The 24,272-nt window shown below is 48.4% G+C and overlaps 2 protein-coding genes across 4 annotated transcripts; one reads left to right on the top strand and one right to left on the bottom strand.

Moving 5' to 3' along the window:
- Window positions 1-5,044: 5,044 nt before the first annotated feature.
- On the bottom strand, window positions 5,045-11,366 carry cnga4 (cyclic nucleotide gated channel subunit alpha 4). The gene is made up of 8 exons (XM_072698050.1): window positions 11,043-11,366; window positions 9,449-9,554; window positions 9,149-9,275; window positions 8,802-8,903; window positions 8,541-8,647; window positions 6,492-7,321; window positions 5,790-5,955; window positions 5,045-5,662 (listed from the first exon to the last, which is right to left on the bottom strand). The coding sequence occupies exons 2-8, from the start codon at window positions 9,474-9,476 to the stop codon at window positions 5,058-5,060; spliced, it is 1,965 nt and encodes a 654-aa protein (XP_072554151.1). The 5' UTR covers window positions 9,477-9,554; window positions 11,043-11,366; the 3' UTR covers window positions 5,045-5,057.
- On the top strand, window positions 10,398-24,225 carry fhip1b (FHF complex subunit HOOK interacting protein 1B). 3 transcript variants are annotated; one of them, XM_072698049.1, is made up of 12 exons: window positions 10,398-10,664; window positions 14,222-14,707; window positions 14,808-15,440; window positions 16,117-16,362; window positions 17,245-17,412; window positions 17,509-17,588; window positions 17,667-17,836; window positions 18,084-18,973; window positions 19,034-19,175; window positions 19,264-19,442; window positions 19,532-19,694; window positions 20,747-24,225. In XM_072698049.1, exons 2-12 carry the CDS (start codon window positions 14,579-14,581, stop codon window positions 21,052-21,054), a joined length of 3,108 nt encoding a protein of 1,035 aa, XP_072554150.1. In that variant the 5' UTR covers window positions 10,398-10,664; window positions 14,222-14,578; the 3' UTR covers window positions 21,055-24,225. The 3 variants fall into 3 exon arrangements, with proteins under 3 accessions (XP_072554150.1, XP_072554149.1, XP_023672870.2); XM_072698048.1 differs by having other exon boundaries at window positions 17,667-17,830; window positions 18,084-19,175; XM_023817102.2 differs by having other exon boundaries at window positions 18,084-19,175.
- The last annotated feature ends 47 nt before the right edge of the window (window positions 24,226-24,272 follow it).

The following is a 24,272-nucleotide window of genomic DNA, read 5'->3' as shown; positions in this document are numbered from 1 at the left end:
TTCCCACCTCCTGGGCAGTTTGCCTCGGAAATGGCTTTGAAAATTGAAGCGAATGCAATCTGAAGATGCTAAATATTTTATATGTTGGATTCGGCTCCTCTTCTCACGCGTCAGGCGTCCAGACGCCAGATGAGAGCGACGATGCGCGTGACACGGCGGGTGCCTCTCTGTGCGCCGTGATTAACTGTGCAAACAAGGCCCCCAGTGGCGGGGCCTGTCTCATACCAGGCAGCTTGATAAGACACACACAGATAAATTACATTCCTGTTTCTGAAAGATGGGCAACAAGCACCCTGTTTATCAGACCTGAGCTCAGCAGCATTGACATCATGTGATTTCTACTCATCTTATAGCCTCAATAACCTCTCTGACCTGCCATGAATACCTCACTGCAATGCAGATTTTACACGGTCCAGTGTCACCCTGGGTGTCAGTCAAGTGTGACACATGGGAGGGTTATGGTTGTGCCCATAGAAATGAATGGACGGTCCCCACAATGGTATGAGTACAGGTCTGTGTGTGTGTGTGTGTGTGTGTGTGTGTGCTTGTTTCTGCCCTTCGTTGATTGGCACTGGACTCCGCACTGCATGAAGATGTGCTGTCGGTACAGTAGCACTGTACAGAGAGACAGCCTTGGCTGGGCTGGCCCTGATTTGTGCTTTGCAAAGTCCGCCATACAGTGCACCCCTTCATTCAGAGCGCATGTTACTCACTGTGCCCGAGGCTCTAAGGTTAACCCACTGTTCCGCAAGTAAATGGGAAAATCCTTCAGTATTTTTATGAGAACATTTTCAGGATACTGCAAACTTTGAATGGATCTTTTTTCCCACCCACAACTAGAGGTTTGTCTGTCCTAAAAAAGGTCACGATTTACACAACAGCACTCAGCCTTCTGTCAAAGTGCCTTTTAAAAAGCATAAAAATATATTTTTTTACGTCTGAAACATATTTGTTTTTAGAAAGCATAAAAAATTCTTTCTATTTTGTTTAAAAAACAAAAACATGCCGTGTGTATTTGAAAAGAAAGAACTCCAACGGCCTTGCTGTCAGCTTTGTTATTCAACTGTTGTATCCTTTGCTCTTGCGCTATTAAAAGAAAGGTTATTCTACAGAGGAAGAGATTATTCACTTTAAAATACCTTGTATCTGACCCAAACAAACAAATACATTTCCTCACTGACAGACCCTTACTGGCACAGACTCACAGACACGATGATAAACAAAGACACATTCACACGCTTCCAGACACATATATGTACTATAAGTATGTAGAAAAGTAATACAATTAATTTAAATCAATGCTAATCTCCTCCGTGCAGGATAAGATGACAGACTTTCAGAACACTGCTTCTGAACCAACGTTTGTAGATGTGGACCAACTTCTCCTATGTCAGCATCTGAGTACAGAAGTCAAAGGCAAGCACCAAATGGCCTTTTTGAAGTACACTTCATCCCCTCTCCTCAAATAGGGCTGAATCTGAATGCTTTCTGTATCTATCAGGCTTGGGGAATAGAGATGATGCTTCAATCTCAACTCTTCTCCATCTGCACCCCCAGACTTCGGCTAGCTGCTCCTCTACCTTATGCATTTCATCAGGGCAGGACCTGTTGCTAGGTAACCCTGGGGCACAGCTGCAAGCTAAATCAAACCCTTTTTTCGGCGTTATGAGCGAGATGGGCTGTAATTTATTAGTCCGATATAGGAGGCAGCAGTGTGGAGTAGTGTGGTTACCCTATCGGACAAGCAGAGCAGAAGGGAGCAGGCTCAAATCCAGTCATAAACGTTACTATCATAATCCAGTGAAAATCACACCATTCTCTTTTCGTGCGTGTGTATGTATATATATGCAATATATCGTTATAGTCAAATAGACATTTACACACACACATGTCCGTTGATTTGCAATACTCAAATTCTCAGTGTTTTTTTTGGTAACAGAGAGCAATAATTTAATAATAGGTAGGCTAAATAGTTGTTTTAAGGGGTCAATTCAAGGCAAATAGTCTCAAGCATCTTACAATAAGCAAATCGTAAGTACTTACGGGTCGTCGATTAATTTAGGGCTATTTTAAGAATACACACAATTAGAGCATCATCCAGGGATTCTCATTTATCGGCAGCTGAGCTTTTTATTGTAAAAGCCATTTCTCCGTTCAGTCTTCAACTCCCGTCATTTGCGTCGATCTGTAAATCTATAAAGCCTTATTTTCAGTAAAATAATTGCAGCCTGAACTCAATTGCCTTGACTATTTTATGTTGTATTTTTATTTCAAGCATGCAGTACAAAGACTAGACTCATAAGATACTTTTTACTAACTGGAGTCGCAAGAAATAAAAAATTAATTGGTGAATGACAATATGATCTGATATCCATCCTTATGAACTTCGTCTTCATCTGTCCGTCCTTTGACGCCTGAATCATCTCCTTTGGCGTAATGAAAGTACACAGGCGTGCACTAATAAAGTAATCGTGCTTTTGTGAAACTCATCCCTAATGTGCGACTGATGAATATTTTTCGGATGGCTCCTTCAGGCCATTTCTGATCAAAACAAACGCACCTGCACTTTTGAAATAGCATCTCCCCCTGGACCTGTAAAAATTGACTCCCTGGCTTCCTCTACGAGCCAATTATGCGCCATCTGTTCTCTCCTCGGCTCTCCGGCTCTCTTTTTCTGCTATTGTTTCTATAATATCAGACTGTGTAAATTGATGTTATTGGGTATAGAAAATGAGGAGTGATGGAGCCAGGATTAATCGAACCCAACAGCCGCTTCGAGCCTACTGGCCAACACCCCGGACCAACGCTCCGAAACCCATCTGATTAATATCTGACGAAAAAACTTTTCACATGTGATTACATGTTTTTTTTTATACAGTTATGACTTATTGTTGTGTTTGCTGTCCTGCAGATAAATTAGTTCAGGCAACATCAAGCGTAATTAACAAATTTAACGCACGCCGTTTCCGATTTAAAACTCAAAGGCAGGCAAAATCATTTAAATTATTAATAGCGCAGACTAGTACTGTCAAAGAAGCGGGTTAACTTTGATTTTACCAAATGATTCTATTTAGGTGAGGAGATGACGGGCGATGAGGAGCATGAAGCTCGTCCCTTGGCGGGGGCCACGTTATTCCCCGTTACAGTAGGTATTGGACTCATTACTCTCTGTCACTCGGGACAGGGAAGCAGCGCGCTGATTTAATTCCGCGATGGTTCGAGGCCCGCGGACAGCTGGATCCCCATCCTAGCAGCCGCGCCAATAAAGCTGGGATCTATTGCGAATGTATATCATTTACAACAGCACCTGACAGACAAACAATAACTATAATCAGTCATGGGGGTGAGGTGCTCGGCACACTTGCACCGACAGCCGCCAACCACTGCAGCTGGACAAAGACGCATCTGCTACAACTGGATGTTTGGTGTACGTTTAATTTCGAGAAATTATTACAGGGATATAAAAGAGAAAGTACCGGGTGTCTTCCGGATGCCAGCGGAACTGCAACAAACAGACCCAACGGAGACTCCTGCGGATCCGGAACCGGGAGATACGCGGGGCGGCACAAACGGGACAAAATCAAACCAATAAATACATGTATGACTTTGGTTTATACGCTCCGCTACATTTCTATAAATTAAGAATAGCATAGTTAGTTCAGCCTTTTTAGATTTTACTTCAGACTTGAAAATCGTGCAGAAGGAAATTACTTTCCTTATATGATCGCACACTGCATACCACAGTACGTTTTATCTGTCATATTGCCCTCGCACTGTACTAAGAATGATGAGAAGGAAAGTGCGGCTTCTGTCCCAGGACCGTATCATTATATAATGCAAAGGATCCCAACACAGTTCCACGGACAGATACTGCATGTTCCTTATGCTGCACTGGAGCAGATGCGCTTTACCTTCTAACTTAAGTTTAATGGGTCTAAGGTGGGCGAGAACATCCCTGACTGTCTCCCAAAGTCAGATCTCATAAGTGGACATTGAGTTTGACACTGAGCTAGTATAACTGTACGGTCAGACAACACAGCACTCACAGTGTCTGTCGAGTTAAAGATATTGACTGTAGTGAGAGCGCATATTAAAGTACGCAACATGTCCTACTATTATTTAGGGAATCGCACACATTCCTGTTTAAGCAAAATTATGTACATTTTGTGATTCAAGATGAACAGGGACGAGGTCCTAATCCATCAGGATTAGACTTTGGCGTGGTCAGTGTAGGTCTGCTGGTCAGTCAGGCATATAATCAGAGCTCAATGAGACACAGATAACACGTGGGTATGCCAAACCATCAATGTCACGGAGTTTTGTTCCACTACTACAGATAGCACGGCACGTGGTTAAATTAAATATCCCGCGGAATAAAGTCTGGCAAACAAGTTTTGGCTGCCATTTGTTTAATATATATATTAAATCACACGTAGGGCTAAATATGACTGCATATATTAAATTTCTATGAATGAACTGGATTACGCCCAAAATCTTTCTCAAAAAAACTTATTTTACAGACCGTCATTCGAAACGTAATTGTCTTCTGCCATCTAGTGGTTTTATGATGAAAGTGACGAGGCACCTGTTTGGTTTTTTTGTCATTAACATTCTGAAAAAGCTTGAGATGGAAAAAAAGAACTTTTTACAACCGGACTTTCAACTTTCAAAATATTCACTTTAAACAAAGAGACTCATCCCTTCATGCTCCATATCCTTCCCGTTTATGAAACTTCTGCAATTTCCAGCTGCTTCTGGTGCACAAACTCCCAGAGTTTTTGCTTCTTGTTTGCTTTTTAATGTCCTTTCTTTAATTTTCTTCTCTCAGTATATATATATATATATATATATATATATATATATATATATATATATATATATGTACATTTAATTAATTTGGAAAAACTGGAAATAAGAACAAATAAAACTTTTGCAAATAATGGCCAAACATTTATATTACAAAAATCATTTTACAGACAGTCATTCAAGAAGCATTATTGTCTTCTTAGTATATATGATGAGATTAATATTTACACTTATCAGAGTTGTTCTGAATCTTATGTGTTTCTGTGGTGTCCCTCCACCACACCTTCCACTTCATTTCCCCCGTCTGTCTTCTCCATTCCAGAAGACACAAACCTGCCTTCTCTTTCATCAGTGGACACGCCATCATACTCTACATTGGCTTCAACTAGTGTTTTTTTAATGTTATTTTCTTTACACCCTCTTTCCTGCAGTTGCCCTGCCTCAGACTCCACTCCTCCACCCGTCTGCTTCCCCTCTCTTTCATCACTCGCTTCTTCATCTGACCATTCCTCCATCTCCTTCTCCAGCTGTTGCACCCTGGCCTCCATCTTGCGAGCGCTGGACTCCAGCTCAGCCATAAGTCGTGCCAGTTTGGTCTGCAACGTGCCCAAGCCGTTCTCCAAATTCTCCACCTTCTGCTCTATCTTCTCCTCCTCTTTCAGGTTGCCGTCACCTGTATCTGTGTCCTCCAACATGCCCATCTTGGTAAGGATCTGCCGGCCCTTCTCCTCCAGGAGACGCTTAGCTGCCGGGAACTCAGCTAGCACCTCTGTCAGGTCTTCCTTGGACAGGCTGAAAAGATCTGAGTGGCCGATGCTGCGGATGTTTGCCGTACGCCGGTTGCCAGATTTGTTTCCTTGGAGAAGAAATCATACAGGCAACTAACATTCCAAAACACATCCCTTAAAGAGAATCAGCATAAACTAGACCCATGATGTCTGAAGAACTGGATGTCAAATGCTCTTCAGAAAAGCATGCTTTACCTTTGATGTTGAGAATGCTGATTTCTCCAAAGAAGTTCCCATCGCTCAGCACAGCGAACTGTGTGATGCCGTCATCGGCCACCACAGCTAGCTTGCCCTCCTTGATGATGTACATCTCATGCCCTACATCCCCCTTCTTGCAGACATACTCCCCAGGGCTGTATACCTGTACCGAGAGATGGGAGCAGCAGGCTAATGGGAGTTTTACATATACAAAAGTGTTCTGAGGGCAGAAGGAACAAATGATTGGTTCGGAGAGATAACCAATCAGATTGCAAAGGAGGTGGGCCCAAGCAACTAGAGGAAGTGGGACCAAGACATGTGATTAGTTGGTCCCACCTCCTCTAGTTGCTTGGACCTATGTTCTTTACAATCTGATTGTTTATCTCTCTGAACTAAACATTTTCCGTCTACTTTGTACTTTGTGTATGTACAACTACCACATGCAAGCAGTAGCACATTCTCATGAAGCTAGAAGCAAGTCATACTGAAGCTACACTAGCTCCCTGACTGCCCTGGTTAGCTGTGAGCATGTAGCATTATGCTAGGAAGAAGGTTTAGATCAGCATGAGCTATACTAATATTGGAATGGTGTCATCTGTTTGGTGCTTTGTTGAGCTTAACATCAGCAGTAGGTACGAAAATGCAGTGATTATGGAGTCAACCTTAGTGTACCACCCTGTGGTGGTGGTTTGGCTTTACCTGGGGTGTAAGCTTCAAAACCAATTCCTCTAGCAGGCTGGTCTCGCAGTTCTGGAAGATGGTGACCTTGGAGAGAGTGGGCAGGTGTACGCTGACAGCAATCGCCGTGCGTAGACGACCGGGCAGCTGTTGCAGGATCTCGTTTTCCCGCGTGATCTTCTTGTTGATGTGCAGATGCTGATACCAGTTGTTGACGCGGTTGCGCAGCTCTTTGTCAATACGCCGGCTCCGCAGGTAGCTCTTCACCAGCTCGTGGTTGGGGAAGAAGACGTTGTCTTGGTCTCGCAAGTTAACGATCACGCTCCCCACGTTGCCCACCACCGAGGCGAACACCAGCACGGCGATGAGCAAATCGGCGATCATGAACAAGTACTCCTCTTCACGCTGGGGATCCGGCGTGTCCCCCACTGTGGTGAGGGTCAGCGTGGAAAACCAGAAACTGTAGAAGTACTGCCTGCGCTCGGAGGCGAAATCAGGGTCAGAGATGTTCGGGTACACCCAGGGGTCCGAACCGAAGCCAATGTAATCAGATAGGGCGAAATAGAGGCAGGAGTTCCAGTGGATGAGAATAAAAATGTAAAGCATGAGTTTGGAGATGCGGAAGATGTTGGGGTAGGATGTGCGGGTCTCCATGCGGTCAAAGGCCTCCGACAGCCTGGGCGAACGCAGAAGGCGATTGATTCGCACTAGTGGGCAGTGGATGCCCAGCCGAAAATACAGCAGGTCAGTGGGCAGGATCGACAACACGTCCCACAGGAAGTGCGAGGAGTGCATGTAGTGCTGCCGCAGGCGTGTTAGGTCACGCACCAGGATGCCCTGCTCCAGGTACCCTGCAGGGGGCGACGTCAGCATGGTCACAGTGGCATTTCGGGCTCCAGTGTGTGGGTGTGTGCATGTTATTACCTGGATTCCACAAGCACTCAGATTTATATGAGTGAATGTTATAAAACAAAAAACAACTTAAAGGGCAACTTCATAGGTAGAGGCACCTATTATTCTAATATGTAAGATTTTTATTTAATTAAACAATTAATTAATTACTACTACTGATAATAATACAACTTATAAAACAGGTTAACTTTTGATTTTGATACCCCAATGCGAGAATAATAGGAGTTTGAGATTGCTAACAGAATTTAATTTACAGTGAAAATGAAATTAGCGATCATTATAAGATGGCGCCCTAGGAGACTGATCTCAGATGCACTTGGATGTCTTTGAATATTAATTAATATGCCAGTTAACTGACACTCAGATAAGGGACAGCAGCACTTTTCGCACATTTGTGCCAGTATCTGACATTGATGTGCGGGCACCTTCTGGCACTTCTTGAACGATGCCGCACTGGGCGATTGTCCACCTTGCCCTTGCCAGGACAGGTCCATGGTACCAAACATCAGTAAATATAGAGGTGAGAAACTCTGAGACATCATTCGCTTTCCGTTACCTGAGGGCTTCCTATAAATTTGAATCTCATTCACCGTTTCTAAGTATCTTCAGTTTATTGTGCTAAATACAATATTTTTAATAATTTGTGAAATTTAAGAAGGACAAAACACATTTACTAATATTTTCACATGAACCCTATAAATAAGTAATCATTAAAAATAAATTCTGTATTACATATTTTAAGGGGCACATTGCCAAATATTTAGAAATATCTGGTTTTCACCATTAAAATTCCTCCTTAAACCAGTTTTATGACAACATATCTGAATTATCATGATTGTTAATTAAAGATTTAACTTCAAAGTATAAATGATTTGCTCAAATAAGAGATAAGAGTCCCCTCAAGCCTCCACCAAACTGAAAAGCAACATAGCTGGTGAACTTCTGACACTGAAGCACCGATCAACACAAACACTTTAAATAAGGGCTGACGGCATGTCTGGGGCTCTTTCCAGGTAGTTCTCCTCTCACTATACCCATAGCACTGGTCTGACGATCAGGAGGGTTGGCTGATAAGATCATCTAGCTCCTTGGCTCCTGCACAGACTCAGTCAGGTCTGCCCTCTGCCCTGTGTGGGCCCCCATGGAATGTGACCTTACCTGTATGGAACTTGATTATAATATCTGCCATGTAGAGGAGGTCAGATATGTAGTCAATTGTGAGCCATAGTGCCAGGTAGTTATAGTCAATGTCATAGAAGCAAGTCCTGCATGACAGAGTCAATAAAGGTGTTAGTTCATACAATTCTATTGTGAAATTTGACTGAGTCTCCGTACCAGTTAATTTTTCTACTCAACTATATTCCCCCTGGAACCTTTGAGTACTGTATGTGAAGACCTCTGTTCAGAGCTCGGTCAAACCTGCAGATGATGATCACCCAATTGTAGAGCACAGGAAACACCATGATCTGAAGCCAGGCATAATAATACTCTTCTGATGGGTCAACTGTGCACTCTTTCCAACTGCACACACATGGGCCAAGAGAAAAAACGGAAGCAATACAAATCAGTATGTGTATGTTTTGCTGCTAATTATCTGTATAACTTGAAGGGCCCGTTTGACCAGAGGAAGTGAATGAAAGGGGGGTTAGACACAGATCACTACAGAGTATTCAGTGATTAAAAAGCAAGCCACTGTTTCTACAGTGAACTAGATTAACGTCACAAGATACAGGTCAGCATGATGTACTCATTTCATCATTACTCACTTCAGCTTGTTTTTGACCTCGAACAGGTTTTTCCGATTCTTTCCCTCCTCGTTCTCTTCTGCCACCTTTTGCACGACCTGCCTCCGCAGTAGCTCTCTCCAGCGACTCATCCCGCTTTCCAAAGCCCCTGGCCGTGCAACAAGGTGACCTCAACCCCAACGACGTGCACCGGGAGCCCGCAAATGTGTCTACCGCAGAGCTCTTTGCTGAGAATGCCAGCCTGGGGTGCCTTGCCTGCGGAATGGCGATGCCAGGTGTTTGGTCACATGCCTCCATCTCTATGACGACAGCAGTGCTCACCTGTAATCCCGAGGAGCATTGTATCCATAGCGGCACGGACAGGTGCATGCCCCAAGGAACGAGTCCCCCAGCTGGTTCCCTTTGTTAGAACTGTCTAGGTATAATTCTGGAGAAAAGGAGCTGGCTGTAAACATTTTATTGTATTTTCAGTTTCAGCATGACCTGTAGAATGTGTGTGTGTATGGATAGATAGATAGATAGATAGATAGATAGATAGATAGATAAACAATACATTAATGTTCTATTAGTAAAATTTATTGAGATCCAAAATAAAGGATTTACGGAGGCAATAAATAGAAATGAATCTAAATTATGTAAATAATTGCGTGATTCAAGCTGAACAGGGACGAGGTCCTAATCCATAAGGATTAGCCTTTGGTGCAGTCAGTGTAGGTCTGCTGGTCAGTCAGGCATATTATCAGAGCTCAGTGAGACAGAGGTAATAAATAGGTATACCGAACCATCCATGTCAATGAGGAGATAGTTCCAGTACTTCAGACAGAACCGCGGTTTGCTATTTTTTAATTGTTTAGTTATATATCACATGGAATAAAGATTTGCAAACAATGTTAGGCTGCTATTTATATATTAAATCAAACGTAGACCTGCATATGATTGTACGTATTGAATTAATTTCAATATACTGGAAATAAGAAGAAATAAGATTTTTTGCAAATAAATTTTGGGGGACGTCTAATAGGCGCCAATTTTGGGGGAAAACTAGAACAACCTTCTACTTTTTCCTCATACATTACACATATTTCAATATGTATGTAATGTAGCTAAAATGAATTCACAGTATTACAACTGGGTCGGAAAACAGACAAGCGCCCCTTGGGACGGTTTTCTGAAGGCAGGTCCACATTTCCTGAAGATGTCGCCGCGCCCCGGGACCGCGCTTCCTGAAGACGTCGCCGCGCCCCGGGGCCGCGCTTGCCGATGACGTCACCACGCCGCTGCGTGAGGGTGTGTGTGCGGAGTCCGAGTAAGATGGCCGTTGGTTAGTAGAGTGATCTTGGGTTCGGAAAAAAATACGTTGGGAGCGACTTCGAGAAACGTACACAGGGAGCGGTGGCGAGTGCTTATACCTGGCCGTGTGTCGGCCCGCGGCGCGCTGCTCTGCCTTTCGGAACCGGTCCGCCCAAATGACCGCCTTGGAATGAGAATCAGTGTCTCCCACCGAGCAGGGGCACAGAAAATTGCGCGGATCTGCCAGGTGAGTAACGGGCCGCCCCCCGGATTCCCGGACCCCTCCAGACCGCACCTTGTTCACCCACGGACAGGCGTGACTCCGTGCCGGACCGTTAACCAAATGAGGCGGCAGCGTCCTGTGGTTGCGTCCTGTCATTAGTCGGGCTGGTGAAGGTTAGCTGGTTAGATTTTAGCTGTTAGTGTTTATCATGTGGTAGATGCTGGTTATATGCTCCCTAGGCGCCGTTCAGATGCTTGACAGGTGTTGGTTGGAAATTAATTAGATACGGGATAAATTCTGGATAGTCCTGGAGAAATACGGAATAGATACTGGATAGATGGTGATTGTATGTTGGTTAGATGTCGGATAGATGTTTTATTACGTTGATCTGTAATGACTGACCTGGGCTACTTCCGACACGAAAGCAGGCGGTGATCAGAACAGCATTTCCCTCTGCAAAGGCTTTAGCGCCTCGTCCCTGACCTCCGTCCTGGGCTCAGACTCTGTTTGGGGGCCGCTTCTCTCCCGGTGTCCGGTCAAGCTCCGGGTAACTGATCTCCCCATATCAACCGTCTGCCAGCTTCTGTGTTTGGTGTTTACATCTCAGTCCGGGTTGTTGGTGCAACAGTGAAATGCCAGTCATACAGTGTGACCTTATAAACCTGTACAAGACAGACTGGATTGAGAGGAGCTGTAACAAATCTGCCCACCTGTGTAACCCCGATAATGGCCCATTTCAGTGGCAGGGAACAGGCTGTTTGCTGTCCTGTGTCATGCTGTTCTGACTGTGCTGTCCTGGCCACAAACAGTCTCTTCCAGCACCACGTGTCTTTGCTGTAGTAAAAAATGCATTTTTTTAAACTTCGGGATCATTTTCTTCCATTAAATGATTTTTTGTGCCTTTAAATGTCTATACAGGGACACAGCAAAGACGAATCACCTGATCTTTGACCTATATACATTTGGTTTGGTTTTATAATTGCATATTCTGTCTATTTCGGGGAAAATGGTTCCCAGATATTATATGTTGAAATTGACTACTGTACTACTGTCAATATGTCATAAGCATGCTGTTAAAACACACCTTAAAATGTAAAATCCGAAACGAGAACATGAGGAAAGATAATTCACGGAAGCATTAATATTTAAACCAAGTCATGCGTCTGCGTTTTGTGATAGTACATAAAAACTGTAATAGCCTTAGCTAGTAAAACATTAAGTCAAAGAGCCTTTGTTACAATCTGTTTCCAGTCTTTGCTGTTATGTGCAGAAGTGTGATTTGCCTGGTGAGTGTCAGCGTGTGCTGGTTGTCTCTGTGTTTGAAATGCAGCTGTAGGGTTTTTAGTAGTGTGAACCCACTGCAGTATAATTCATGTCAGTGAGCGGGTCTAGAACCTATGCCACACTGTTATATTTGTCTCCAAGGTTTGTGTGAATGTACAGAGGCCCGGTCTCTCAGCAGCTTTGGGCTGTGACCAAAGTCCACAGGCATTTAATCTGATCCTCCTGTGGACACGATACGGTGACACGAGCCCCAAGGAAGACACTCCTCTGTCAAATAATTAACCTGGACTTAATGGCACACCGTGTCGGAAACTGCCAACATAAAGATTTTATAAGCTTGTAAGATACGATGTTTGTTGCGAGTAGTTCTCGTCCCCCCTGTTGGGGCTTGTCGACGGACGCTGCTGGGCTGCTGACTCTTCATGTCTCGGTTGCCCAGCCCAGAAGGGTGGAGCACCAGAAACTAACGGTTGTGGACAGGCCTGAGGTGTGAGGAGCATTCTGGTTCTTTTTTTTCCCTCCCCTGGTTGACATTTAATTAGAGCCTAGCATTCCTCTGTCTGCTCTGTCGTTCATTGCCCCGCTGACTTTGGCTTTCTTCACGTGAGGCTGTCGATGCACGGAGTTGTGCTGTTGTCACTCTTGGGTACGGACTCAGAGAACGGGAGGGCTGGGATTTCTGCCTGCCTGTGATTTCATGTAAAATGCTTGCCGTATTGGTTCCTCCTGGTGGGGGCAGCAGATTACAAATACTTGCACAGTGAATAATCGCAGGCCTTCTATGCATGTCTGTGCATAGGCTGAAGTGAGCTGTAGGCCAGTGTTTCTCGACCCAGTCCTCAGGGACCTCCGGACAGTCCACATATTTCCTCCCTCCCAGTTCCCAGTCAATCAAGAGCACCAAATGTCTGGTTCACATGTGCTGCGAGCAGGGAAAATATGGACTTAATGGGGTTCCTTGAGGATTGGTCTGAGAAACACTGCTCTGGGCTCAAGGTTTAACACTGGAAACTGACTTGGTGGTGGGCAGTATGCTAATATGATGATGTAATATATAAATCACCACAAGGGTGACGTAATCAGGCTGCTGCTGGCCGGCCCACCGTTCTATCCCTATCAAGGCCAAACGGACACATGTCCATTAGGGTAAAGTGTGTCAGTATATAAGAACTTAAAGAACCTCATGCCAAGGAATTTGATGGATGAGCCCATCTGCCCCTGTTATCTTTCTTGTTGTTTTTTTGTCTCACGTCGTGTTCAATTTTGTGCAGCTTCAAGTCGTCTTTGTTTTTTAATAAAGGACATAAAGTTGACATTGACGTTTTTGTGGAAAGTGGCCTTCGGGGGCTGGATTCGGAAGCGCGGCACTGAGAGGGAATATCTTAAAGTAGAAACTGTGGACGGTTCGTTTTGTCTCATCCCTGCCCTTTAGGTGCGCAGCTAAGGAAGGGATTCCAAGCTTGTGTGACAGATTACCGCTGTAGCAGGGGCACGAGAGGCAGGGCAGTGTGTCCCAGGGCATTCTGGGTAGAGTGGGTAAGAAGGTATGAGGAGACTTGCTTTAAATTGCCTTCAGTTCTGAGAGCATAGATGACAGTATTGCGTGCTGTGTGCGTACCCGTCAGCATGAATCATCTCGACTCGACTCGGATCCGTAGGCGATGTTTTGGAGTGGACTGTAAAACGAGTGGAAGCTGGGCAGCCAAGTGGGCGGTTATGAGGCTGACATGCGATGCTCTTGGCTCTGCATTCCACTCCCCCAGTGCTTCAGAGCCTTTGCTGTGCGTTACGCAACACGGGCTGCTATTTTCTTCTGCCTGAATGGTTACATCGAAGTCATGTTTGACATAATTTCATGTTATGAATGCATATTTGCATATTTTTGCATTTTAAAGCGTTTTAAACAGAACAGAGTACTTATCACATAAATTTCATTTATGATTGGTTTCACCGTTGTTCATTTTGTGTGGGAGATTACGTTGGTTGTGCCGCACTATGCATGGTACTGCAGTATAAGGAACAGTGCATACACTCATATGCGGTTACATTACTGTACATTACATTACATGCAGTGTATACTGTACACTTATACTGGAGTTACACAGCTGTTACTCTAGTGTTTACATGCACACTGGAGTTACAGTACTGTTATTGTAGTGTATTACACTCTAACACCCGCATGGTACCATTTATGTTGTGCCCAGGAGATTTACGGTCTACCAGATTCTACCTGACAGACAGGCAAAGCCCTTCTTCTCTGTTTCTGATTCTGACTGGGTGGGGTCCTCCCTTGTCAGGGCCGGGGGCTCGCAGGCTGGCTATGGAGTGGTGCCGACTCCAGACTGGATGACAGGGAGCCCCCAGAGAGCTGACGACCGGCCGCTTTTCCTGGGACGCCCTGCCAAGGGAGAGTGATTGCTGGGGGGGAGAGAGGGAGGCGGAGCACCTCCTCACCCAGCCTCCTACTTGACATCCTCTATCATCGTCCCGCCCACCTGCCGCCCTATAGGCTGCCGCTTGGGTTCCCGAGCTTCCTCCGCCCCCCTCCCCTTTCCCCTTCCCTCCCTGTCCGAACCCCGCCCATCCCTTCTCTTACCCATCCTAGTGCCCTTCTTTCGTCTGACCTGTGACCTTTGACCCGTGCGGCAGTCGGCATGAGCTGGCTGAGCCGCTTGAACCCTCGGCCTCCTGGTGGCAGGAGTAGTCAAAAGATGGCAGCTCCCGCTCCGGTCACGGCTGACCCCGAGACCTGCCTCATGGTTTTCGAGAACCACTGGAGACAGGTGAGGAACCACACACGCATGCATGAGCACAGGTGGGGGACGCCCTGGGTCAAAGGGCACTGCTTCCTGTTCTGATGGCTGGGTTTGCTCGTTTCCTCAGGTGTCCTGGGTGCTGGATCAATGTGGCGACCCCGGATTGGCAGGGGTGGACGACCTGACCGCTGTGCGGAACCACACTGACCAAATGTTGTGTCTGCTGGCGGAGGAGAGGCCGGGGGTCGTGGCTGACGGGGGCGCCGAGTGCATGGGCCCCATCCTGGAGCTGGTGGTGACCCAGGACATCCTGGAGCGGCTGGTGCAGTGGTACCTGCGGCGCGGCCTCGATGTCGACAGCCAGGGGGCGCTGTTGAAGCTGTTTGAGATGCTGATCAGCCGCTCCCAGCAGCCCCTGCTCCAGCACAGGGCAGTCCTGCACCCGCTGCTCAGTCTACTGGGAGTCTGTGCCAACCCCCCTACTGGGTGCCCCCTCGTACTTGAAGGCAGTCTGGTGCTGCTGCTTCACCAGGTGTGTGTGTGTTTGGCTCGCCAGCCCCCCATGCTGGAGCTGCTGTTCCAGACCGCTGCCCCTCAGGGCGCCACCAACCTACTCATCTTCTCCTTGCTGGTGCCCTTCATCCACCGGGAAGGGCCCCTGGGCCAGCAGGCGCGCGACGCCCTTCTGCTCGTCATGGCAACCTCCGCTGGGAGCGACGCGGTGGCTCGCTACATTGTAGAAAACTCCTATTTCTGTCCGGTGAGTGTTTCTCCATGTGCCGTGTTCTTTGTCCCAGCGCACACGTGTTCCTAACCTGAAAAACAGATCACGTCAGAGCATCCCCCGTATGAATAAATGTCCCTTCGTTGCCGAAAAAAGAAGCTCGAAAAACAAAAAGTTTTTGTTCTTCGGGCGTGATGCGCAGTGTCAGTGCAGTGTCAGTGCAGTGTCAGCGCAGTGTCCCCACTGTGGCAGGCAAGCAAACGTGTTTAGCCATGAGTGAGTGCCCCCCTGTGGCCGCGAGTGGTCGGACTCATCTTTCTAGGAAAACATTCTTGGAAAATCCAGCCTCTTGCTCGCTCTCTCTGTCCGGCAGCGATTCTGGGGGGGGGGGGGGGGGGGGGTTACGCTTCTGGGCTTTCCCTCGTCACACTGAGCCTCCATCTGACTGCGCAGCCTGCATGGGGGCTTTTAATGCATGTTCTGTACGCTGCCCTCACCTGCCCCAGACACGGCAGCCATGTCCTTGGTGTCAGGGCTCTGAGCTGCACACACACGCTCGCATGTTATTTTGTGATGTCAGACAGCAACCTGCACCAGACCTCCCTACCTCCCCGAATGGTTATTAGGGTTTCTGTTTCCCATGATGCTTAGGGTCAGTGTAATGGAATGCCAATGTGATGTAAGCTCTGCTGACCTCTGACCCCCCATGCAGGTGTTGGCCACAGGACTGAGCGCTCTGTACTCCTCGCTACCGCGGAAGATTGAGGTGCGGGGTGACGACTGGCACGCGCTGCGGAGGGAGGACTGGGTGGGCGTGTCCTCGCTGGTCCTCTTCATGAATTCTCTGGAGTTCTGCAATGCCGTGGTGCAGGTGGCGCACCCGCTGGTGCGAGGACAGCTGCTTGACTACGTTCACAACGGCTTTCTGGTTCCCGTAATGGGACCCGCCCTGCACAAGGTGACACGGGATGCTGTGAGGGGCCTTTCTGTATGAGTAACGCTGCCATTTTAAGAGAACCTGCCCTGTACAGATATTAACCGTGACCATATGACCGTGATGCTGTGTGGCAGTCACTGTGCAGTCTTAGTCAGTCAAAAAGTTACTGATATCTAGTTGGATGGCTAGATGAACACCGCTTCAGTTCCCAAACCTCTCCTCAGGGGCACCTCAGCCGTTCCATGTATTCATAAAATTTCATAACCAGCTCAATTAATCAATTGACTTAATTGGTTAATTGACTCCATGAGGTATTGATTATGCAAAAGTGGTATACTAGTGGATGAGTCAAAAAATACACAGGAGTATTGAATGGTTGCTGCAAATGCTGGGGTGACTTTAGGAGAGCTTTAGACATTGCTTAGATGACTCACTTTGACAGGCATAATATCGTAGTTTTTCACGGGAAGTTCATTTAAAGGGGCAATTCACCCCAAAACTTAATAGCAATGTTTTAGAGGGACTTTAGTGCTATCTAGTTTTGGAGATATCGCCTGTAGAAATGTCAGTCTTTACTCGAATATAATGGGAGTGAATGGCATTCTTTCCGTGGTGATTAAAGGACCAGAAAAATACATTTTAAAAATCCAACAGCAATGTCTCTTACCAGAAATCATGACCTGGTTATTGAAATGAATCCACAGACTTTGTAGTGAGCAGTTTAATGTATGAACGTATTTTCTTCTTCCGAGCACAGCCAATCGTATCACTGCACAGAAGATATGAGCACGAGTACTCCGGTGATATTAGTAGAATTCAGACATGAATTCCTAAGAATCGACGAGTCTGTGGTTGTTCTGTAGCCTAAGTGCGGCCTTTAGCAGCCTGTGTTTGTCGTCGCAGTCCTCGGTGGAGGAGATGATCGCCAGCACAGCATACCTCGACCTCTTCCTGCGCAGTGTCACGGAGACCACCCTGCTCAAGACCTTCCTGCGCTTCCTGCTGCTACATCGCCACGACAACGACGCCATCCTGGACACGCTGCTCATGCGCATTAACAGCAACTCTCGGGTGAGGGGGGGGCAGCGTGTGGCCAGTTTTCCTGCCGCTTCCTGTGCCGGGGGGGCCTGCAGCTCACACTTCCTGCCTGTCTCCCGGCCCCCGCAGCTCTGCATGGTGTCCCTGAGCCTGTTCCGGACTCTGCTCTCGCTCAACTGCGAAGACCTCATGCTGCAGCTTGTTCTCAGGTGCGTGTCGTCCACCCTCGGCTCCGTCTCGGCCCACACCCCCAGGCCGGGCCTCGCTGACGGGCCGCTGCGTTCCAGGTACCTGCTGCCCTGTACTCACGTTATGCTGAGCCAGCGTCGCGCAATCAGGGAGGCCGACCTCTACGGCAAGTCGGCCCACAAGTTCCTCTCGCTCATCCCCGAGTGCTGCAGGCTGGACACGGCGCCACCTGGAGACCAGGATGAAGATTCTGCCCTCTGGGGTAAAGGTGGGAGATAGTGTGTGATGGCTTGCTGTAAGTTTACAGCTGTAAGGAGGTAAATGTTTCAGTGGCTGTAGTAAAACATAATACATTTTGAAGGACTAGCAGTGAAAATTATTTCAGATAGTTGTTGGCCAGATGCAGAATGGGAATAAAGCATTGGTGAGAGCAATGATGGTGGGTGATGATGATGGTGATGATGATGGTGATGATGATGGTGATGATGATGAGGAAATCATGCTGGTCTTCACAGGTCCAAGCAGCCCAAGCACGGAGTCTCCGGTACACTCCAAACCCAGCACTCCGTCCCGCCTCGCACTCTTCATCCGCCAGCAGGGCGGTGGAGGGGGCGTGTCTTCCCAGCCCGGCCAAGAAGTACCTCCCGCGTCTCCAGAGAGCCCCGCCCACCAGGTGGGAGAGGGGCGGGACTGGGAGTCAGGATACCTGGAGTACCTCCATGAGGCCCGACGCGGGATCGAGTTGTGCGCCTGGGCGTGTCGGGATTGGTCTGCGCCCTATGATGGAGAAGACCCCTCCCCCCACAGTGCCCCTTGTCCCCCGCCACCGCCCGCTGAGCCTGTACCTCCACCCAGCCAGCAGAGGGCAGCAGCGGCCCGTCTAGACTGGGGTGCGTCAGATAGGGACAGTGGAGAGTGGGACATCACCATCAGTAAGAACTGCATCAGTCTCACCCCCCGCAGCAAGAAGCGTACCCTGCAGAGGGAGGAGCTCCCCCTGGACGCACCCCCCATGCCCGTCCTCCCTCCTCCGCCCCCAGTGGCCCACCAGGGGGCGTCAGAGGCCCTGTATAATGGGACAGGACAGGACGGGGGTATGGAGGTAAAGAAGGTCAGGAGGGATTTATGTTTGGGAGTCCATGCTGCCCCGCAGGGCGGATATACAGAGCCACCTCCCCTCCAGGAGGTGTCCGCGCCCCCGGCGGCGTCCTCGGACTCCCGAGACACGGGCCCCCCGGATCTGGCCGCGGGGCGTGGGCTGGAGTCGGTGGAGAGCCTGATCGAGGAGCTCCTGGAGCGCGTGCCGGCGGGGGACGGCCGGGGCATCAGCATCGAGGCCTTCAACCAGGAGCTGCGAGAGCTGGAGGACAGGGTGCAGGACGGCAGGGTGCAGGACGGCAGGGTGCAGGACGGCAGGGTGCAGGACGGCAGGGTGCAGGACGGCAGGGTGCAGGACGGCAGGGTGGACGCCCCCGCCGCCCGTGTCCGTACCCCCTCCCCCACCGAGTCAGAGCTCTCCGTGACCGAGCCCAGACCCGAGGGCACGGGTGCAGGGGGGTTCGGCTCCCCCCGCCTGACGGGGCAGCCCCCCTCCCAGCCCTACACAGGTGAGTCTACACACAGTGCCTGTCCTGCGGGTAGCGGTGCCCTGCTCCCAGTGGCTGTGTCTCACTGCGTCTCCGGCGGCCCTTCCAGGCCCCTTCGTTGCCGTGCTCTTCACCAAGCTGGAGAACATGCTGCAGAACTCCCTCTACGTCAACATCCTTCTGACGGGCATCGTGGCTCAGCTGGCCAGCTACCCTCAGCCCTTGCTCCGCTCTTTCCTCCTCAACACTAACATGGTCTTCCAGCCCAGCGTCAAGTCCCTCATCCAGGTACACCCACCCGCCGCCCCCCCGTGGCCCATCACCCCCAGTTTGGTCAGTCACCACTTTACTGGCCCATCCCTACCGTCTGATCCCAGGTCCTGGGTTCTGTGAAGAACCGCATCGAGTCCTTCGCGGCGGCCCAGGAGGACTTCCCCGGCATGCTGAGGAAGGCCCGGCGCTACCTGGCCGCCCGCGGGAAGCTGGACTGGAGCGACTCACCCATCAGCGTCCCCAGCCTGCGCCGCTCCGACTCACTAGGCGAGTGGCAGCGGCTCCCTCTGCTGTTCATTTTGCAAATTACCGACATGACCGAATCCTGGAGTTTTTAAGATGAGGGCCCATGATTCATATAGAGGGACTGGCCTTTTCATTAGCCAATGACCTGTTTAGATTCGGTGAGTGACAGGACAGTGGGCGCTCTGGGGGACCAGTCAGCTTTCATCGGCCGCCAGTGCCCTTGTGGTCCCGCCCCTTTACAGGTCTGGAAAAAATAGAGACCTCAGCAAAATGTTTTGGTTTCACTCATTTCTCAATTTGTGAGGGTGCATCTGTGAATAATATTTTTTTGCAAACTGCAGCCTGGTTCTTCCCTTTCTCATTAATGAAGGGCTTCATCCTCGCTTTATGGGACTTCAGTCCTGCTTCTAGGAGCCTGATATGAACTGTCCTAGCAGTGCACTTCACACCTGCACTTAATGTTCCCCATTCCTTTGGAAGGTCACTTGATGTCAACATCTGATTCATGAGAAACTGTAGGATAAGTTGACTGTCATCTCTGGCATTAGAATGTCGCTTCTGCCCTTTTCCTGGCTGGTTTCTGGTTGTTCCCAGTATCTCCTGGTTCATCTTATTCTTGTCTACTCCTGTCTTAGACATTTTGAACCTGGAAGCAACCTGCTGCTCAGCGTAGCTTCTGCCAGCAGAACCACAATGAATCCAGGATTTAAAAATACAGATTTTGAAAAAATATAAAGTGTAATTGTTTCTTTAGCTGTATTTGCCTCTGGGTATAGCCCATTCTCTTGGCTAGTTAAAGCCTGATGGATTTTTAGAATGAGAAAGTGCCGTGTTGACTTTCTGAGAAAACAAGTGGGACACCATGAGGTGTTTCCTGGGGGGCCTGTATCACAGGATTTCTTGCTTAGCCGGATAACTTGTCGGCTTTAAGGTAGTCTGGGCTAAATGTAAATGAACAAAGATATAGTCTATTTAAGCCGGGGTGCCTTAAATCTGACAGGTTTTCTGGCTATGGAAGAAATCTGACTTTGTGATAGAGGCCCCTGTTCTCATTTCCTGCGTTTGCATTGCAGTGAAGAGCCGCAAGCCGTCGCTGGGAGACCTCATCCTTCGGCACACCAACAGCCCAACGCGCGCGAGGCAGGCCGCCCAGCTGGCACTGGCCCACGTGCGCGACGGCGGCCAGTCACTGCACAGCGCCCTCTTCAGGGGCAGCGCTGGCCACGGCTCGGGCATCGAGAAGCAAGCGGAGGCGCTGCGCGTTAAAAACGCCGTCTACTGCGCCGTCATCTTCCCAGAGTTCCTCAAGGAGTTGGCCGCCCTGGCGCAGGAACATGCGGTCGCCATGCCTTTTCCCCGCAGCCAGGGGGCAGAAGAGTAATATGCTGCCATTGCTATATCTGAACAGATGGGGCAGTGTGGAGCTCAGAGATAGGTTGCAGTGATAACTACACGCTGTCTTTTATAAAACGCTCTTTTCTAGAAAGCTGCGTTCTTCTTGTACAACTTTAGAAAATTGCATATAGTGTAAATACTATTTATGTGTGTAGGCAGTACACACTCAAGCTTGGAACACAGAGCTAGGGGTGCCCTGTATATTCACACACCATTGTCACAGTAGGCTAATAGCTTAGTGAGATTCAGCTACAGACCTACCCAAGGTTGTGCTCTGTATTAGCTTAGATGTGTCTGCTCACAATCACGGGGCTTGTGGGAAATGTAGTTCTCAGGATGGAGATGGGGTGGGTGCTTGGCGGCTCAGGTTTGAGGAAATCCACCCTCTTTTTAAGAACTGGAAAGGAAGACCAGCCTGACGAGCCCTGTGGCTGATCACATGACTGACCCCTTGGGAAGTGGTCGACGTGTATCTGCAGTGCATTCGGCTTTCCACATAACCCCTGCTTCACGCTGCCTATCTGGGCATCTGAACTGGAAAACACGTTTCACGACGTCCGGTTTTTAATGCGTTTTTAGGTCTCATTTGCTTTTCTTTTATACATTTTTAGTGAACTTTTAATACATATCAGCACCTGGGAGGGAGGGAGGGATAGATGGATGGATGGACTGGGTCTGGGTTGTCCTCATTTGGTGCGACTGCTCGGAGCTGTCTAGCCCAGCACGCAGCCGGTGTCGCTCTTAAACACATGTGACCTTTGCCGGGCCTTGCTGCCCTTCAGATCCCTGCGGGCGTGAGGTTTCACTGTCCTGTCTGTCTTTGTCTGTTAGGTGCGCGCAAGATCAGTACTCCTGGATGCCGTGTACTGGGGTTGTGAGTTTCTGCTGAGGGATTCAGACTCTCCTATTTCGGTTTAAGGCCCATATCCCTGTCTGCTGACCTTTCTGTCTTCTGAATCCATTTCGAGTGTCCTGATTGCTTTGGAGCACAAGTCACTGTTGAAGTAATTTCAGGTACTAAATCAATGTACTCATAAATTTGTTTAAGCTAGTAAGGAATTTCTTTCACCACACTGTTTCTGCATGGCCCTAGATAGACACCCACCATGCCCTGGCCCACAAAAGCATTGTGGGTATGTTCACTGCTCCTCTGTTTCTGCAAGCTTTGCTCTTTCTCCCTAAGTTTGCACACCTACAGTGTTGCCCTGCTTATCGTTGAATATTTGCACTAATTTCTCACGAGGCTGCACTACACTGTTAGGGTGTTGTTTTGTTGCTGTTTTGCGCCACCCCCATTCCTGCCCCCCTCCAAAGTACATATTTGTTAGCCATAGCATGGCAGTTTAATGGGTGTTAAGCACAAGTTTCTGCATGTCACTCCACTGACCGTACATGTCATGTGACTCATCGCATATTATTTGTGTATTCTGTAGATAGACGCTCGAGACTTTTTTTTCTCTCCATTGTTTAGTGTTAGTGACAGTTTCACTTTTGCTAAGCAGTATTTTAAGATGACTTGAAAATCCCTGAAATTACGTCAATCTGTTTCAATTGGCTGAGACTGGGTGTGGCCAGCCAATCAGAAGAGCAAGATTTTGGGAGGCGGTGGAGAGAGCAAATCCATCCAAATCTATCCCAGATCAGACAGATTACTGTGCCATTCAGAAGTGTTAATCATTAATCCACTTCACAAATGACTGCTTTTCTAGTATTTGATTCAGTCAGTTTTTTAAAAAAATATATATTTTTAGTATTTTTAAGCATGTGATTGATGTTCAGAACTCTAAGGGGTGTGAGGCAATAGGCACAGGAAGATTTCAGTGGGTCATGCTTCAGTGAGGAGGCCAGCTGCACTTGTGATGGGAAGCTTGGAGTAGGAAGTGCAGCAGTTTGCCATGTTTAGCAAACCGCAGCAGACTCGTGAGGACTGGGGCGGCCCAGCCTACAACAGGCTCATGGGGACTGAGGCCATCCGACCCACAGCAGACTCCCGAGGACTGAGGCAGCCCGGCCTGTAGTGGGCTTGTGAGGACTGAGGCAGCCCGGCCTGTAGTGGGCTTGTGAGGACTGAGGCAGCCCGGCCTGTACTGGGCTCGTGAGGACTGAGGCAGCCTGGCCCAAAGCGGGCTCATGAGGACTGAGGCAGCCCGGCCTGTAGTGGGATTGTGAGGACTGAGGCGGCCCGGCCTGTAGTGGGATTGTGAGGACTGAGGCGGCCCGGCCTGTACTGGGCTCGTGAGGACTGAGGCAGCCTGGCCCGCAGCAGGCTCATGAGGACTGGAGCAGCCCGCAGTGGATTCGTGAGGACTGAGGCAGCCCAGCCTGCAGCGGGCTCATGAGGACTGAGGCAGCCTGGCCCATAGCAGGCTCATGTCAGGGCACATGCGGTTTCATTTCACTTGTATAATATGAATATATGTATAATTATCTGGGTTCTTTAGTGTAAGATATCTATGGAGTGATGTCCACTTAGTAGAAAAGTGGCTGTGAATATTTAGGGTGAAGCAGCCTTGTTTTGAGTAGGCTAGACTTATGAGACTCTGTGACCAGACCGTGACTGCAGAGTAGGACTGGATGTATGAGACTCAGTACTGACCAGATCCTGACCACACACTGGGACTGGATGTACGAGACTGTGTACTGACTCGTTTGTGACCGCAAGTTGGTCCCTGCTGCTTTAAGATTTGGTTGAGTGTTCATGATGTAAGCAGGAGCTGGAAAATCAGACGTCAGGTCTGCTGTTTGAGGTTCTCCTGCGGCCAGCTGCTCCTGAATGTGTGTGTGAGGCTGTGGGATTGCGTGGCTTCGTGTTGTTATGTTTTTTTTTTTCCTGTTGTGTCATTTTCCTTTATTTCAAGTAGAGGTGAGTCGTTCATTGGGCTCCCCTGAAATCTATGCAACGGTTAGTTTTGTTTCTCCACCTGTGCTGAAGTGTGGGACTGTCATGGATCCTGTACCTACGGCTTAAATAAGCAGTTCCGAGAGCGGTCCGGAGGGAGCTGAACTGAAGGGACTGAATCAAACACGGGGCAAATGAGGAATGTTGTCGGAAATATTTTTATATATTTAAAAAAAAAAAACAGGACAAAAACTTGTGGGAAAGCTGTAATAAAAAGGGAATGTTTTTATTAATTTATAAATGTCTGACTTAGCAATTTGCCTGCTGTCCGGGTGTCCTTGCTGCTGGTCTTTCTCCCCATGTGG

Source organism: Paramormyrops kingsleyae, chromosome 1 (assembly GCF_048594095.1).
Source record: "Paramormyrops kingsleyae isolate MSU_618 chromosome 1, PKINGS_0.4, whole genome shotgun sequence".
NCBI classification, from domain to species: domain Eukaryota; kingdom Metazoa; phylum Chordata; class Actinopteri; order Osteoglossiformes; family Mormyridae; genus Paramormyrops; species Paramormyrops kingsleyae.
This window is presented reverse-complemented; position numbering and strand designations above follow the sequence as displayed.

Coding starts and splice junctions, on each gene's coding strand:
- cnga4 (XM_072698050.1), bottom strand. CDS start 9,476: ATGGATACAATGCTCCTCGGGATTACAG. Junction 8,648..8,801: donor TGGGTGATCATCATCTGCAG/GTTTGACCGAGC, acceptor TCTGTCATGCAG/GACTTGCTTCTATGACATTG. Junction 7,322..8,540: donor TATAATCAAGTTCCATACAG/GTAAGGTCACAT, acceptor CGCCCCCTGCAG/GGTACCTGGAGCAGGGCATC.
- fhip1b (XM_023817102.2), top strand. CDS start 14,579: ATGAGCTGGCTGAGCCGCTTGAACCCTCGGCCTCCTGGTGGCAGGAGT. Junction 17,837..18,083: donor TTCTGCCCTCTGGGGTAAAG/GTGGGAGATAGT, acceptor TGGTCTTCACAG/GTCCAAGCAGCCCAAGCACG. Junction 19,176..19,263: donor CCCCTCCCAGCCCTACACAG/GTGAGTCTACAC, acceptor CGGCCCTTCCAG/GCCCCTTCGTTGCCGTGCTC.